Raw genomic sequence first — 18,822 nt, 5'->3', positions numbered from 1 at the left:
TCATATCAAAATAAATGTCCCGCTGTTATCTCCAACACCACACTTAAAATCTAATTTGTATTTTTCTAGTTGGGAACCAGAACTCTCTATTGCTGTCAACCACATCGCAAATATTCTTTAATCATGTTTGCTTTATATCCTAACTCTTGACATTCTCCTCTTGACAGTAAGAACTCCTGAGAGGTGGTAGAGTAAATTATTAACAAACAGGTTCTGGGATTTCAAGGCTCAAATTCAGACTCTGCCACTTACTGCTGTGTGACTTTGGACAAAGTGCTGAATCGTTCAGTGCCTAACTTCTAAGGTTTTTGTGAGGTCTAAACAAATAAATCATAAAAAGTACTTCACATAGTACCCAACACAAAGGGAATGCTTAAGAAATATTACTTGTTATTTTTAGAACTAGAAATGACTTTTGCTTAAAATCTTTTCTTGTGACTCCAACAAATAGCATCTAATCTAGGCATTTAACCTCTTATCTCTAGACAATTAAAACAGTCTACTAAATGACCTCTTTCCTTCTCTTCTATTTCAAACTACTATATCCCTGCTCGATTTACCTTCCTTAAAAAAGTCTTTATACACATCACGGCCTTTGGCTCTCAGATGCCCACTCCAAGAAATAAACTAAACCATTCGTTCAAACACTCAGGGTCTCTCACAATTGTTCTTTATACACCTCTCTTAAGATACATCTCTTTCAGGGGCACCTGGTGGCTCAGCATCTGTCGTCAGCTCAGGTCATGATTCTGGAGTCTGGGGATGGAGCCCCGCATGGAGCCCCACATGGAGCCCCGCATCGGGCTCCCTGCAATAGGGCAGGGAGTCTATTCTCCCTCTCCCTCTGCTCTTCCCCCCCTTCCCACGCCCTTACCGGCTCATGCTCTCCCTCTCACCCACTCTCTCTCTCAAATAAATTTAAAAAAAAAAGAAAATACGCCTCTTACAGATAGGACTAGGGAAAGAATTTAAAAATTATTCAAAATATTATGCCTAAAATAGAAAAAGCCAGCAGCAGCGATGTAAACATTTTACTTAGGGAAAAGGAGGTAAATCTCATCAGCTAAGAGAAGTGAAAGTGGTTGTTTCTGAGGAAGGGAAATGGGGGTGGGGAGGAGGATGGGGAACAGATCTTGTTTCTAACAAACCTTGCAGAATTATTTGACTTTTTACATTGGTACATTTTTAACTTTTTTAAAAATAAAAACTTGGAAAGAAAATTATAGACAAAGAGAGACAGAAAAAAAAAAAAAAGAAAAAGAAAAGAAAAAAGAAAGATGAAAACTTGATTACTAAATGGATAGCATAATGTGAAGTTTGGTTGTCCACACCTAAGGGTCATCCATAGATTTCTGGGAGGAATAGTTGGGCACATCATTTACTGAGAGCAGCTACCCTACTTGCAAATGCAAGCGTTTGGATTTTATCCAAAAGGCAATGGGAGGTGAAGGTTACTGAACACAGTAGTAATATAATAAAATACAGTATCTGGGGAAGCTTAAGCAGGACTTGTATCAGAAATGTACTTGCTTGGAAAAGAAACAGGGATTGGTACAACATGCGGTCTTCATAATTGAGACATGAGGTGATGAAAGCCTAGATCAGGGTGATGACTGTGAAAACAGAAGGATTTAATTTCAAGTCTCTTTTTCAAGAACACAGGGTATGCTTTGCTGGCCAACTAAATATGAAACTAAGGTTAAAAAAAAAAGGAACAGAACATGAAGTAGGCACTAAAGGAATATGTGTAAAGTATAATAAAGAGTAATTCCAAGGTTATAAACATAAAATGTAAATTTTAATGTATAGTTCTTAATACATAGTTCAACACTATTTATGTGGTTCTCATCTAAGCCTCCAACTGACTTAAAACATTTTTGGTTTAGAATTCACTTAAAATCTTATACATACTTTTCACTACTTGATTAATGTTCCATGGACTGCATATTTTCACTTCTGTTTTACTTCCTTGTAGGCTTCACATCAGAAACTGGCTGGCTACCAAGACTCTTCTTTGCTTGTACCTACCTGAGTCTACAGCTTACTCTGTCTAATCTTTGACATGCACCCTAGATATTTTATGTTAAATATAAACTACATACACATAAAGATCCCAAAATTATATTTCAATTTCTATAAAACAATGTGATCCAAAGCTTTAACATTAAAAATCTTGGCAAGAAAGAAAATTTAGAATATTCCATTTTCACAGAAATGACATCTCACAAGTAATAGCCATTTCTAGTTTACTCATAAAACTATAGCTTCAAGCTTTAAAAATATTTCACTGGGTAAAGACTTAACCTCTTGACTTCACTGATCTTCTCAACTAACTTCTCTATTTCTAGTGTCCCTTTTTGCAGTAGAAATCCTTATAAGGATGGACTACTACCTCTCCATTTTTCTTCTCTTATTTGCTGTTAAAACCCTTCTATGTAGCTTCTGGCCCACTCACTCCACCAACACAGCTCTTACCAATGGCCAAATATAATGGTCAACTGTCAGTCTTCATCTTTCTTGATCTATCCATCTGACACAGATGTTAATTCACACCACCCTCCTGAGAACACTTTCCTCACTTGGCTACCAGAATGCTGCATTCTCTTGTCGCCTTTGCTGGCTCCTCCTATTTTCCCAAGCTTTTAATGTCTGAGTGCCTTAGGGATAGGACATTGGTCTTTTCCCCAATCACACTCACTCCTTAGGTGGTCTCCATCTATCAAGAAATCCTACTGATTCTTCTTTCTCTCTCTTTTTTAAAGAGAGACAGAGAGAGAGTAAACAGAAGAGGGGGGCTGAGGGACAGAGGGAGAAAGAGATTCTTAAGCAGGCTCCATACCCAGCATGGAGCCCTACATGGGGCTTGATGTCATGACAGAGATCAAGACCTCAGGAGAAATCAGGAGTTGGATGCTTAACCTACTGAGCCACCCAGGTGCCCTCTACGGATTCTTCTTTCACAACATATGTCTGACCATAGCACCATGTGCACTGCTATACCCTGCTAAGCCACCATCCTCTCTCACTAGGACTACTGCAAGTGTCTTACTGGTCTGTTTCCACCTCACTCACTACAACCTATTCTCAACAAAGCAACCAGAGTGGGGCTTTTAAAATGTCAAATTATATGCAATCACTTCTTTCCTCAACCCCCTCTAAAGGGTTCCCGTATTTTATTTAAGGTAAGAGCCAAAGTCCTTATGATGGCCTACAAAATCCCCAAATCTTCCCCACTCCTGCTTGCCATTTGCCTTTCTGACCTCATCTCCCATTCTTCCCTGCACACTCTTGCTCTTCTCTCTTGCCTGCCTCTCTTTGTCCATGCTGGCCCCCCTGCTATTCCTTGAACATACCAAGCAGACCGATGCTTCAGGACCCTTGCATTTACATTTCCCTCTCCCTGGACAACCCTCTTTCTCTCATATCTATCTGACTGTGCTTTCTCTTATATCTATCTGACTGTGCTTTGCTCAAATGTCTGTGTGGCCTTCCCTGACTGCTCTATTTAACACTGTAAAAAACTTACCTACCTCCCAACTCCTCCCTTTCTTGTTCTAGCTCTGTACTACTTACCACACCTAATGTACTACATAATTCATTTAATTTCTTTATGGTCTCCCTCCACACACCAGAATGCAAGATTCATAACAGGGATTTTTGTTTGTTTTCTTCTTTGTGGTACTCCTACTACACAGAAGAGTATGTAACACGGAACTCGTTTTCAGTAAAGATTTCTTGCAAAACTGACTAAACTGAATGAACGAGCAAATATAAGAAAGAACAGGAAAGAGAGAAAAAGGAAAAGAACAGAAGACAGGAAAAAGGAGAAAGGAAAAGAAAGAGAAGAAAAGGAAAGGAAGAAACTTGCCCAAGCAATGCAAGCAGTACAGTATAGCCAGCATGGTAAGCCAGATTTGCTTGGCATCAAAGTCCATACCATTCCACTGTAGCATCAGTTAAGAACACATATTCTAAACAAATATCTTGAGAATTTAAATATGCTCAATAAGCAGTAGCATAGGGGCGCCTGGGTGGCTCAGTGGGTTAAAGCCTCTGCCTTCGGCTCGGGTCATGATCTCAGGGTCCTGGGATCGAGCCCCGCATCGGGCTCTCTGCTCAGCAGGGAGCCTGCTTCCCCCTCTCACTCTGCCTGCCTCTCTGCCTACTTGTGATCTCTGTCTGTCAAATAAATAAATAAAATCTTAAAAAAAAATAAGCAGTAGCATTAAAAAAGAAAAAAAAGTTAAAAAGGCAAGGTATCTTTTCTGAAATACAATTAGAAAATGATTAAATCAGAACTATTTTAGAATTCAACTTTAAATAATATAATTCTCAAAACTACAGAAGTATACATGATTATTTTTGTTAATTTTTAGAAAAGATTTTTATTTAATTGTCAGAGAGAGGGAGAGAGAGCACACAAGCAGGGGGAGCAGCAGACTCCCCACTGAGCAAGAAGCCTAATGCAGGACTTGATCCCAGGACCCCAGAATCATGGCCTGAGCTGAAGGGAGATGCTTAATGGACTAAGCCACCTAGGCATCCTCAATTCTATCTTTTAAAACAGCTAAAATTAAAGATAATTTTGATAGGATTGGAGACTTCTGTTTTCAACCAAGATAGAGTAACAAGGATTGAATTTACCCTCCCAAAACCACCCCCACAACAAATAAAAGACAAAATATATGAGACATTGGTTTACAGTACACTGAACATCAGGCAAAAAAGAAGAGTGATCCCTGAGAGGCAGGAAATAAGTGAAGTGAGACCCATGAGGACCCTTAACTAGTACCTTGAGAGAGAGGTTGTAGGCCACAGGTTAGGGAAGAGAGACATAGGCAGAGCCCAGCAGATGTCCCTGAGTTGAGGAAATAGAGCTGAGAGTCTAGGGAGAACAAGCTGAACAGAGGTAGCAAAACAGTACCAAAGAAGAGAGAGGTACACACATACAAAGCTTTGATCTGTGAGGGTCCTGCTTGAACATCCAGGAGAGTACTGACTCGCACATGTGCATGAAAAAGCTATCTGAGACCAGAAAAGGAACCATCTACAAGGATTAGAAAAAACAACACTGACTATTCCTACTGACCAGGCTAAAAAAGCCCCAAATTCACGGGGCATTGGGTAGAGTACTCCAAAGTGGGAAATAATGATACCTACACTGGGCACTGCTCGAATTATAAAAGATCAAATGATATAAACTGCTTCCAAGTAACTTAACTGTGTCCCAGATCAAAGTTCAAGAAGAGGTACAGGAACACAAATGTATGTGACAACCAGTAAGGTAAAACTAACAATGCCTGACATCCACTCAAAGACGAGTAGGCATGTAAAGAAGCAGGAAAACCTGACCAAAACTTGGGAGAAACACAAACAGTTCAAAACTGATTCAGCACTGACAGAGTGATCAGAATTAGGACATTTCAAGTTACTAAAACTGTATTCTGGATCTTTAAAAAGATAACTAAAGACATAGTGGATATAAAAAAGAAAGAAAAAAGACCTTAATCAAGTTTACAGAGCAGAAAATTGCAATGTCTGAGATGAGAGGTACACTGGATGAGATTAATGGCAAATTAGACATTGCAGAAGAAAAGATGCTAGGACTTGAAGACCTACAAATAGGAACTATCCAAAATGAAATACAGAGAGACAAAGGAACCTTTTTAAATGGGAAAAAAAAAATCACTGAGCTGTAGAACAATTTCAAACAGTCTAATATACATGTAATTGGAGTCTCTAAAGAAGATGAGAGGGTGGGCCAGAAAACTGATCAAGAAAATAATGGCCAAGAATTTTCTGGATTTGATGGAAGCTATACATTCCCCGATCCAGGGAGTTCAGAGAACAGAATCATGAAGAAAACCACACAAAGACATATCATAACCAAATTGTTGAAACCAGTAATAAACAACTATAAAAGCAGCCAGAGAATCAAGACACATTATATGCAGAGAAATAAATAAAAAGATGACAGCAGGTTTCTTGTCAGAAATACAGAATAGAGCAACATCTTTAAAGTACTGAAAGAAAAAAAATCCAAGTTAGAATTATATACCTAGGACAAATATCTTTTGAAAACAAAGATTTTTTAGACACACAAAAGCTGAAAGATGTCATCACTAACAGACCTGATTTTCAAGAAATGCCAAAGAAAATCCTTCATATGGAAGAAAAATGAAACCAGATGAAGGTATGTATCTACACAAAGAAATGAAAATGAAATTGTGCATCTACATTTAGGGATGCAGCAATGATATTCTGCTCATAAATATGTAAGATTTTAAAAAATATTGAAAACTCTCTGCAAAACATAATCAACTTTATTTTTTTTTAAAAGATTTTATTTATTTATTTGAGAGAGAGACAGGGAGAGAGAGCATGAGTGAGGAGAAGGGCAGAGAGAAAAGCAGACTCCCCGTGGAGCTGGGAGCCCGATGCGGGACTCGATCCCGGAACTGCGAGATCATGACCTGAGCCGAAGGCAGTCGTCTAACCAACTGAGCCACCCAGGCGTCCCCGTAATCAACTTTTTAAACAAAAGCAACAATACTGTATTTTGTATTTTATAAAACAGGCATAAGTAAAATGTATAACAAAAACATAAAGGCCAGGAGGTGCAAAATAATGGTATACTATTTTAAGATTCATGCTATATGTGACATGGTGAACGGTTACTTGAAGGTAGACTATAAGTTAAAGACCTGTACATGAATGTTCAGAGCAATTCATGTGTAACAGCCAAAAACAGAAAGCAACCCACATATCTATTAACACATGAATGGATAAACTGGGTATATTCATACAATAGAAAGCCATTTACAATAAAACTACTTAGCAGTGAAAAGAAATGATATGCTGATACATACAACAAAATGGATAAATCATAAAATATTTATACTGAAAAATGCTGGACCCTCCCCCCTGTCAAAAGAGAGTATATATTGTATGACCACATTTATATAAAACTCTACAAGACACAAACTCAGAAAACAAATCAGTAGTTGCTTGGTGGTGAGGTGGGGCAAGAGAGATAAAAATAAAAAGGGGCACAAAAAAACTTTTGAAAATTATGGATATCTTGATGGTGGCGATGATTTCTTTCGTGTGTGTGTGTTATGTATGTGAAAATGTATTAAGTTGTACACATTAAATATGTGCAATTTACTGCATATGAATAATTCCTCACTAAGGCTGTTTAAAAAGCATTCTGGATTTAAATGTTCAAGTTAAAAATCTGGAAAGTGGTTAGACGGCCTACAGCGTTCTTCTGACTCTACAAGAATGAAAATAAAAGAGATGAAAACTAGAACAAAATATTTGTAATTTTTGTAAGGGTTAGAATGGATCACAGAAACCAATTAATCAAAACCTTTCCTTATTAGAGATAAAGAAACCAAGTCCCTCAGGGCTGCAGTGACTTGCCTGGGGCCACATAGCTATAGTCAGTAGCTTAGTGAAATGTATGAGCCACAACAGCAGGGACCAGGTTATTTAGGTCACCATTGCATCCCCTAAACCTACAGCAATGCCTCAGACATAGCACGAACTCGGTAAGTATTTGTTGACTGTATTTCCCCTGGAAGGAAGGGTAAAAAATGAAGATAAAAGGAAAGGCAAAAGGAAAGAAAACCCCCCTTGCAATATGACTGCAAGTTTCTTCCATCTGTAATTCTCCCATCTCTCTCACACGGATGAGGGAATTAAGCAATAGCTTTAACACATCAACATCATGAATACAAGAAAATAAACTATATTCCTTATCTTTGTTTTACTAAATATTTTATTATATTCTAATGCTTAAAAATTTCTAGTTCATGTTGCCAACTCTTAAGCAGGAAAATCAAGAGGAAATACTTCATTCATGAAAATTAGTGAAGGTTTCAAATTAAAAACAAATTTAAAGAATAGAGAAATACTTACCAAAAATTTCCCCATTTTTGGCATATTCTGTCACAAGGTACAACATATTTTTGGTCTCCATTACCTATTGATAAATAATTCCATATTAGTCCAACAGGAAAGGACTGCAATTCTAGTCTACTGCAATTCAAATCCTATGGAGTTACTAAATAAAACTACTAATAAAAATACCAAATTTACAAATGATTCAGCAGGTGGCTAAGCTTACAAGACTGACAATACCCTTCTACTAACACTTTTGTGAGAAATCTCGGTCCTCACTTGTTTAAGTGTGGTCCATGAACCAGCAGCAGCACCGCCAGGCAAATGTTAGAAATGCAGAACCATGGGCCTCATCTCAGACCTACTGACACAGAATTTCCATTTCAACAAAAAATTTTTAAACCAAAGTGTGACTGTTATGCACATTCAAGTTAAAAAACACAAATATAGGTAACAGGAGTTTTGAAGATCAACTTTCTACCACCTTCTCATGGACTTTTCTAGTCCTGTGCTATAGGTAGACTTTGATTAAGAATAACAGAGGAAAAAAAAAAAAAGAATAACAGAGAAAAATAAAACAGAGCTCAGTTTATTAGGCCTGTAGCCCTGACCACCTGGCAAAATAGGATATTCCTCCTTGTTTACTGTAATATTGTTACAAACTACAATTATTTTAAAAATAGTTCAAAAGCTTCTTTGTAACTCCACTGCTGTACAGTTTTATTCAAATCAGTTTTCTAGGTTCAGAAAGGAAGCACGTTAGTGTCACAAATGTGATATTTCAAATTATACTGAACCAAAAGGAAATGAATTTATAAGTACAAAATGAGTGAATTTTAGATTCTCTGTAACACCATCTTTTTATGTACTGGCATGTGATAACAAGGAAAATTTAACCATTATCTACTAAAAGACTGGAAATTGATTTTGCCCTATCATGTAGGTTTAGGACTATTTCCAATCAGGTCGGAAAACAAAGAGAGCTACTCACAACTGGAGTCGAAATAAGATAAACAGCAAATCAATTCAACTGCTTACTTAGGTCAAATAAAGATGGAATTCTGTGACTCCTGGTAGCTTTAATCTTAGTTTTTGGCTTATCATTCATCAGACGTATAAGGATGTGGATTAGTTTCTTACAAGTATCCTCTTTAGGAATTACCAAACCCAAAAAAAAAAAAAAAAAAAAAAAAAGGCTTAAAAAGAGAAATACTCTGATATAAATACCACCAAAGAAGCCTTCTGCCGTTTTAGAACTGTTTTGAGAGGCACACCATGATCTGTCATTCTAATGGTAATAGCAATGGTCTCCACACCTTTTTAATTACAAATCTCTATCAGTAACAAGTAGTTTAGTGAAACGTGTATCACACATGCATGTACATGTATACACACACGTGTGCATATGTTTAGATGAACATAAGCAGAGATACAAATTACATCTTGTACCACTGTATAAACACACTATATACATTACAGAATGCACACAAACTAAATATAAAAAATAAGCATAGAAGTGTCAATATTTTCTTATTATGACCAAGAGACACTTGTGCTAACCCTTGTGAGTGCACAGAGGAATGTGCTAGTATTAGCTCTCTGTGCGGGGGGGAAAAAAAAAGGCCCTGACCTGTAAACAGTTTTCTGTGGTGTAAATACTCCCACTATAGCTGATTTTGAGATACTAACATGGTATTAGTTGGTTTGCAAAACATCTGAAAATTTAACAGTCAGTTCTTATAAGCCAGTACAGACAGAGTCTAGCATACCACTAGATGTGCCCGCATCACACTATGGAGATCAAAGTCCTATGCCAGCGTGCTGTAACAGATTTTCGACAGGGGCACCCGGGCAGCTCAGATGGTTAGTACTGCACTCTTGATTTTGGCTCAGGTTATGATCTCAGGGTTGTGATTTCAAGCCCTGTTATAGGCTTGGTACTGGGCAAGGAGCCTGCTTAGGAGTACCCCTCTACCTCTCCCTCTGTCCTGCCCCGTGCCCTGAACCTCTTCACTTCTAAAAAAAAGTTTTCTAATATAAAAATTCTACATATTAAGGAACAGAAGTTTTAAAAAAAAAAGGTTATTACATGATCATTCCTTAATATGAATTACTCTTCAAAAACCAGAGATCTTCGTTTTTTTAAGGTTTATGTATTTATTTTAGAGAAAGAGAGAGAGCATGAGTGGGTAGTGGGGAGGTAGGGGATATAGGGAGAGGGAGAGAGAACCCTACACAGACTCTGCACTGAGCAGAGAGCCAGCCACGGAGCCGGATCCCACAACCCCCAAGATCAAGACTGAGCTGAAAACACGAGTCAGACATTTAACCAACTGTGCCACCCAGGCACCCCAGAGAAGGTTTTTCTTTAAAAAAAAAAAAGCTTCTACTTGAAATGGGTACAATTTATTTTACAAAAATGCTATCTCAATAAAGTTGATTTCTTAAAAAAATACTCCTTTACTTTATCTGACAAACTAACCTGAACAAAATATATAAGATTTGACTCTAAGTATTATAAGTAATATACTATTTTAACATTGTATTTCATAAAACATAAACAGTGTATTTTCTTAAATAAGCAAAACTGCCATATCCTCATTTATGGTACAACCACAAAAAGCCAACAGGTTTGAGTATCATAAATATATAACTACAAACTTTTTAATTAAATAACCTACAGTCTGAGAAACAATTTAAAAGGAAGCTACCGGGCGCCTGGGTGGCTCAGTGGGTTAAGCCGCTGCCTTCGGCTCAGGTCATGATCTCAGGGTCCTGGGATTGAGTCCCGCATCGGGCTCTCTGCTCAGCAAGGAGCCTGCTTCCTCCTCTCTCTCTGCCTGCCTCTCTGCCTACTTGTGATCTCTCTCTGTCAAATGAATAAATAAAAATCTTTAAAAAAAAAAAAAAAGAAGAGATACTATTTAAAAATAAATAAATAAATAAATAAAAAATAAAAGGAAGCTACCAGTTTTTTATTTCCTAATTTTTTACTTAAATATAGAAAACGGGTACTCAGCTTAATAAAAACTACATAATTATTCCTTTTTTATGGACTAAAAAAATAACATAAAAGAGAAAGACAATGCAAAAGAGAAAACAGGATGGTGTGAGAAGCATAGAGAGGAATATGGTTACATCCTACCTGATAAAGTTTGATGATGTGAGGGTGGTCTAACATTTTCATTATTTGTACTTCTCGGTAGATTTTCTCAAGGTTCACTGCATCCAGCTGAGATTTATCGATTATTTTTATCGCCACCTGTGTCCCGGGCACAAATAAATACAATCAGTATACAACAGTTAATATCTTCCAGCTAAGAATCTTTTGAATATACAGTACCAGATACTTTGCCTGTTAGTTCCTAGGCCAACAAAAATACTTTAAATTTAACACTCATTCATTCAGCAAGTATTTCTTGGACACCCACCACATGTGAGGCACTGTGGTGATTTTGTTTAGGAGCGCCTTCAGTGTGCTAAGGGGAAGAACTCTGCAGAGCTACTTTAATAAAACATATTTCTCTTTTAATAGAACTGTAATGTTTTACTCCACTTATAAACTGAAGAAATAAAAGCTCAGAAGCTTCAACCAGTTATCAGCCTGCTGCAAAGTACGTGTAAATAATTGATCAGCCAAGCAGAAGGCAGGTTCTGCTGTACTGAAATACCGCTTTTCTAGAAAAGCAAGTGATAGCTTCCAAAGAATATAGACATAGCTTTCAGAGGAGGGGAGGGGATGGCTAAAGTATTAAAATCAATTCATATGAAAGATACCAACTGGATTAAACTTTTTTTTTTAAGTTTTTATTCATTTATTTACACATATTATTAACACACAAATGGGAGGAGGGGCAAAGGGAAAGGGAGAAGCATGATTCCCCACTAAGTGGGGAGCCCAATGTGGGCCTCAATTCTTGGACCCTGGGGTCATGACCTGAGCAAAGGCAAAAGCTTAACCAAATGAACCACTGAAGAAGAAACTCTAAAATGTACTTCACAGTCTACAGAAAAGTATTCTGAACATAACTCAGTTTTATGTTGTTTCAAGATAATTTTTATTATCCATTACTGTATGTGTTTTAATAGTTCAGTACTCCTAAAAGGTATCTAAGGATTTAGGACTCAGCTTGTCAATTCACTTAATTTCTTCAGACTCTTGTTTACACAATTATTTTTTTTTTCTTTCCTATAGCTGCTTTGTCCTTTGCTCTTCCCTCTTTAAGCTCTACTGTAAGGTTTATTTCTTACCAATCTGTATTTCTAATTTGCGGTCCACAGCTTATTTCCTGATTTGAATTAACTGTAACCCAGAGAAGAACTCAAGCTTCCCAGGGGAAATCAAATTACTAAGTATAATGCATAAAATTCAATTTACTGCCAAAGAAGAAAGGGGGTAGTTCCTACTCTAGAGAGTAAAGTGCACACGTTTTGTGATAATTATTTTCATTATGTTTGATGGTATACTATTTCCATAATCAAAATATTCTAGAAAGTAAAAGGTGCTAAACTTTGCTACATAAGGAGACCGATCAATATTGTACTTGGTATTAAGGACATTATTGGACCACCCCAATATTTATTTAAATTTAAATAAATTTAAAGTGACCCCCTCCTCCTCAGTTTTATGATACAGTATTATCAGTTACTTTAGATAAAAGCTGCCAGATAAGAGGATAAGTATATATTTAAGTTTCCCTAATACTCCTTAGGAAGGTAATATGAAGTTTCATAGACATGCTTATTTTGAAGAAAATGTCTTGCCCTCCAATTGTTGGAGCATGTCTAAATATCCCCCTTGGGGCGCCTGGATGGCTCAGTGGGTTAAAGCCTCTGCCTTCAGCTCAGGTCATGGTCTTGGGGTCCTGGGATCGAGCCCACATCAGGCTCTCTGCTCAGCAGGGAGCCTGCTTCCCCCTCTCTCTCTGCCCGCCTCTCTGTCTACTTGTGATCTCTCTCTGTCAAATAAATAAATAAGACCTTTATAAATAAATAAATAAATAAATATCGCCCTCACCCAAAAAAAGCCCCACTTTTAGAAGGAAATGGGTCAGAACCCATTAATAAATAAAAAAAGAATATCTTGATTATCATCTCTATAATATTATAATGTTAAAGAAAAACTTTAGATACTAAATTCCAAGTAAAGCAAGGTTTTGCCAAGAGATACCTCATACTCTTTTTTAAAACCCTGGCCTCAAACAATGAAAAATCGAAAGATACATCAATTATCTAAGTAAACCTTAATAAGTCATAACTCTCATTATCCAACTTTTCTCAACCAAAAAATTCTCAAATGACAAAATCTAATTCTCTTCAATTTTATCTTATAAATATATGGACCACACGTGCAGATACTTATATCTTTACCCTGTTATCCCTTGCTTGTAAGGCCTGTCAAGATTATGAAAAGGTGAAGCACTAAAGAAAAAGCAGAGCATGGGTTAGCGTCCTCCTTCTAATAGTTAGGACTTTTATTAATGCGGTGTATCACACAGCCTAACTTGCAGATGCTGAACCACCCTCATAGCCCAGGAATAAATCCCACTTGGTCGTGGTGGATAATCCTATTAATGTACTGTTGGATCCTATTAGCTAGTATCTTCTTGGGAATTTCTGCATCCATGTTCATCAAAATACCATTAACATTTTTCAAAGAGCTGGAGCAAACAATCCTAAAATTTGTATGGAACCAGAAAAGATCCTGAATAGCCAAAGTAACTTTGAAAAAGAAAACCAAAGCTGGAAGCATCACAATTTCAGACCTCAAGCAGTATTACTAAGCTGTAATCATCAAGAATGGTACTGGCACAAACACAGATACACAGATCAATAGAACAGAATAGAGAGCCCAGAAATGGACCCTCAACTCTCTGGTCAACTAATCTTTGACAAAGCAGGAAAGAATGTCCAATGGAAAAAAGACAGTCTCTTCAGTAAATGGTGCTGGGAAAATTGGACAGCCACATGCAGAAGAATGAAACTGGACCACTTTCTAATACCATACACAAAAATACATTCAAAATGGATGAAAGACCTAAATGTGAGACAGGAATCCATCAAAATCATAGAGGATAACATAGGCAGCAACCTTTTTGACTTCAGCTGCAGCAAATTCTTGCTAGACATGTCTCCAAAGTCAGGAGAAACCAAGGCAAAAATGAACTATTGGGACTTCATCAAGATAAAAAGCTTTTGCACAGCAGAGGAGACAGTTAACAAAACTAACAGGCAACCTACAGGATGGGAGAAGGTATTTGCAAATGTCTTATCAGATAAAGGGCTAGTCCAAAATCTATAAAGAACCTATCAAACTCAACATCTAAAGAACAAAAAAATCCAGTGAAGATAGGGGCAGAAGAAACGAACAGCCATTTCTCCAAAGACATACAAATGGACCAAAAGACACGTGAAAAAAGAAACTCAACATCACTTGGCATCAGGGAAATACAAATCAAAACCATTATGAGATACCACCTCACACCTGTCAAAATGGCTAAAATTATCAACTTAGGAAACAACAGATGTTGGCAAGGATGTGGAAAAAGAGGAACCCTCTTACACTGCTGGTGGGAATGCAAACTGGTGCAGCCACTCTGGAGAACAGTATGGAGGTTCCTCAAAAAGTTCAAAATAGAGTAACCTTACAACCCAGCATTTGCACTACAAAGTATTTAGCCAAAGGATACAAACAGTGATTTGAAGGGACAGCTGCACCCCAATGTTTACAGCAGCAATGTCCACAATAGCTAAACTACTGAAAGAGCCCAGATGTCCAGCAACAGATGAATGGCTAAATATGTGTGTGTGTACATACACAAACACACACATATATATACAGATACATATATATATGTACATGCAGACACAATGAAATATTGCTCAGCCATCAAAGGAATGAAATTTTGCCATTTGCAACAATATGGATAGAACTAGAAGGTATTATGGTAAGCGAAATACGTCAGAGAAAGACAAATATCATATGATTTCACTGATATGTGGAATTTAAGAAACAAAACAAATAAGCATAGGAGAAGGGAAGGAAAAATAAAATTAAGATGAAAACAGAAGCAAATCGTAAGAGATGCTGAACTCTAGGAAACAAACAGGGTTGCTGGAGGGGAGTTGGGTGGGGGAAGGGATGGGCATTAAGGAGGGAGGACACTTGATGGAAGGAGTACTGGGAATGAATTGCTAAATTCTACTCCTGAAACTAATAAAAAAAAAGAAGAAAAAAATGAATTGTTAAAGCCTGAAAAAATAAAAAATTAGGGCTCATCTAACTGCTATGAGCAAGTGACCACAAAATGCATAGTGATTCAAACACAATAGAAGTTTAGTTTTTGGTCATGTCATAGAATGGAATGGGTTAAGATGCCTCCATGCAAGCATATGAGGTTTATGAAGGTTTTACTGCCTTTTTTTTTTTTTAAGATTTTATTTATTTATTCGACAGAGATATCACAAGTAGGCAGAGAGAGGGAGAAGCAGGCTCCCAGCTGAGCAGAGAGCCCAATGCAGGACTCGATCCCAGGACCCTGAGATCATGATCCAGGCCAAAGGCAGAGGCTTAACCCTCTAAGCCACCCAGGCACCCCGAGGTTTTACTACCTTTAAAATCTTCCATAGTTGGGACGCCTGGGTGACTCAGTGGGTTAAGCCGCTGCCTTCGGCTCAGGTCATGATCTCACGGTCCTGGGATCGAGTTCCGCATCGGGCTCTCTGCTCAGCAGGGAGCCTGCTTCCCCCCCCCCCCGCCTGCCTCTCCATCTATTTGTGATTTCTCTCTGTCAAATAAATAAATAAAATCTTTAAAAAAAAAAAAAATCTTCCATAGTTTACCCTAAAGGCTGTCTCCATTCTAGCCTGACAGGAGAAGGAAACTTGGAGAAGCTCTCACAAGAGGTTTTTATGGGCTTGCCCTCAAGTGGCACATATTATCTCTGTTCACTTCATTAGTTAGAACTCAGTCACATAACCCCATCTAAATGCAAGAAGCCCAGAGATAGACCAGTGACAGGTCTAGGAAGAATAGGAAACAATGGATTTTTAGTGTTCAGCTAGCAGTCTCTGGCATATTATTCCAGGTAATTTCTTAACAATGGGACTCATTACCAAGTACTTCCCAGAAATATGACGATGATGACTTTCAGAACTGCACAGTACTTTGTAATTTTACAAGATACTTTAACATATTTTAGCTCATTTATTTCTGAACTTTGTGAAGTAAACGGATCAAGCAGAGCATCCATGATGATGAGAAGTTCTAAAGATGTTACATAATCTACAGAAGGTCTTACAGCTCAAGTGAATTATTGGGGAAAACCACAGGCCTTCAAATTCCACGTTCAATCTTTCTACCTTTTCAAAGAGCCTATTATGTGCACCCTTACTGAGCACCTGTTGTGTGCCCGGCATTATGCTCAGGATACAAAAATGAACAAGATCTGATTCCTACCTTCAAGGAACTTAATAGATCTGTGAGAACAAAGAGAACACATTTTGGAAAACAAATTTTGTCAACAAGAAAAATCTGCACTTGGGGGTTTTTCCAATGTGTATGAAAGTTCCAACATACAAAAGGGTTGTGTTCCAACATTTTAAAGATAACTATGAACTTAGATTTCTGGGAGCTTACTCTCTGCATCCCTTTTCTACTTAGTTCTGAACCAAGGACAAAATCAATCTGCATGGTCACGACAAAGTCAAGCAAAGGACTCTGAAATTGAAGGATTCCTTTCTCTTTGTTATTCATCTGTTATTCAACTCTCCAATTTCTACATATGCATGCAGTATCTTTAAAAAATCAAAACTTTAGTGAGTTTATGTAGAGACAGAAAAATTTATATTCCATCTGCTAGGAGACAAAAGGAAGGTTTCCTATAGAACTTCGGAGGACATATCTAAACTAGAATGATTGTTATCAAACTAAATCCCATGTAAAAGCAGCAACACTATTCAACCTCAAAAATGGGAAAAAGTGAATTAAAAATAATAAAATATCTAATATAATGTTATGTGGATTATATTAAGAAATACCCTTTCCACTTATATTTACAAAGATTAAAAGCCTTGTGGGCTAAAGTTCAACAAGATGGCCACTTCTATACATTGCTGGTATGACTATAAAATAGGTTATGATTTTTCTGAAAGGTATTTTGGCAATTTTTTTCAAGAAACTTAAAAATCACCCATCCCAGGGTCCCTGGCTGGCTCAGCTGGAAAAGCATGTGACTCCTGATCTCAGGGTTGTGAGTCTGAGACTCACACTGGGTGCAGAGATTACTTAAAAACAAAAATCTCAAAACAAAATTAGGCTAAAAAAAAATAGTCATCCATCCCGAGGGAGTTCTGGAAAGATCGCGGAGTAGAAGGATCCTGAGCTTATCTTGTCCCATGTATACACCAAGATAACAGCCACAACAGTGCAACTAACTCTGAAAACAACCCAAATACTGGCAGAAAAATCAGTCAAGGAATTCACAAAATAAAAGGATATAAAGTAGGCCATCATATATAGAACATGTGTGTGAGGGGGTAGAGAGTAAAAATTTAGGACTTTTAGAATGGGTTCAAACTTACGCAACCATCAACTTTATATAAACTGCTACATGCTTAAGATGTTATATATGAATCTAAGGGTAACTATAAATCAAAACCTATAATGGATATATAAAAAATAAGGAGAAAGGAATCCAAGAGTAGTACTAAAGAAACCATTGAGAAGAGAGCAAGACAAGAAGAAAGGAACAGAGAAGAACTATAAAAACAAGGGTAAAACAAGTAACAAAGGGCAGTAAGTATCTATCTGGTGATAATTACTTTCAATGTAAACAGACTATTACTCCAATCACAAGACACAGGGTGACTGAAAGGATAAAAAAAGCAAGACCCATTTATATGCTGCTTACCAGAGATTCCCTTCAGACCTAGAAACACATTCAGATCGAAAGTGAAGAGATGGAAAAAACATTTAACATGCAAATGGAAGCAAAAAGAAAGGTGGGATAGCAATACTTATATCAGACAAAACAGACTTTATAATATGGATAAACAAGAGACAAAGAAGGACACTACATAATCATAAACGGAACAATCCAACAATAAGATTCAACAGTAAATATCTGTGCATCAACTATGGCAGCAGCCAAATACATAAAGCAACTATGAACAGACATAAATGAAGAAATAATAGTAATACAATAATCCTAAGAGACTTTAACACACACATCAATGGATAGATCACCCAAACAGAAATTCAACAAGGAAACAGTGGCTTTAAATGACACATTGGACCAGATGGATCTAACAGATACACTCAGAACATTTCATCCAAAGCAGTGGAATACACACTCTTTTCAATTCCATGTGGAACATCCTCCAGAAGGGATCACATGTTAAGCCACAAAATAAGTCTCAACAAATTAAAAAAGACTGAAATCATATCATGCATCTTTTCCAATCACATCAGTATGAAATCAGAAATCATACACAAGAAAAAATCTGAAAAGAACACAAATACTTGGAGGGTAAATAAATTGCTACTGAATGATAACTGGGTCTGACAACACAGCAAAGAGGAAATTAACTAAATAGAGACAAATGAAAATGAGAACACAATGGTCTAAAATCTTTCAGATGCAGGAAAAGCTGTCCTAAGAGGGAAGAGTATAGCAATACAGGCCTAACTCAAGAGGTAAGAAAAATCTCAAACAACCTAACCTTACACCTAAAGGAGCTAGAAAAAGAACAAAGGCCAAAGCCAGAAGTAGTAGTAATAATAATAATAATGAAAATCAGAGCATAAATAAATGAAATAAAGACTACAAAAACAATAGAAAGAATAAATAAAACCAGGAGCTGGTTCTTTGGAAAGATAAACAAAACTGATAAACCTTTGGCTAGACTTAAAAAGAG

The 18,822-nt window shown here is 37.1% G+C and overlaps 1 protein-coding gene across 2 annotated transcripts in view; it reads right to left on the bottom strand.

Annotated features, from left to right (window-relative positions):
* The window catches only part of SIK2 (salt inducible kinase 2), a 132,706-nt gene that overhangs the window by 101,777 nt on the left and 12,107 nt on the right, over positions 1 to 18,822 (bottom strand). For both annotated transcript variants that reach the window (XM_044257790.1, XM_044257791.1), the window contains exons 2-3: positions 11,051 to 11,167; positions 7,924 to 7,987 (exon numbers count right to left, since the gene is read on the bottom strand). In XM_044257790.1, coding sequence (XP_044113725.1) covers positions 7,924 to 7,987; positions 11,051 to 11,167 — 181 coding nt within the window. The remainder of the gene's footprint in view (positions 1 to 7,923; positions 7,988 to 11,050; positions 11,168 to 18,822) is intronic.

Source organism: Neovison vison, chromosome 7, assembly GCF_020171115.1.
Source record: "Neovison vison isolate M4711 chromosome 7, ASM_NN_V1, whole genome shotgun sequence".
NCBI classification, from domain to species: Eukaryota; Metazoa; Chordata; class Mammalia; order Carnivora; family Mustelidae; genus Neogale; species Neogale vison.
The sequence above is the reverse complement of the archived record's forward strand: the minus strand, read 5'-3'. Positions and strand labels throughout refer to the sequence as shown.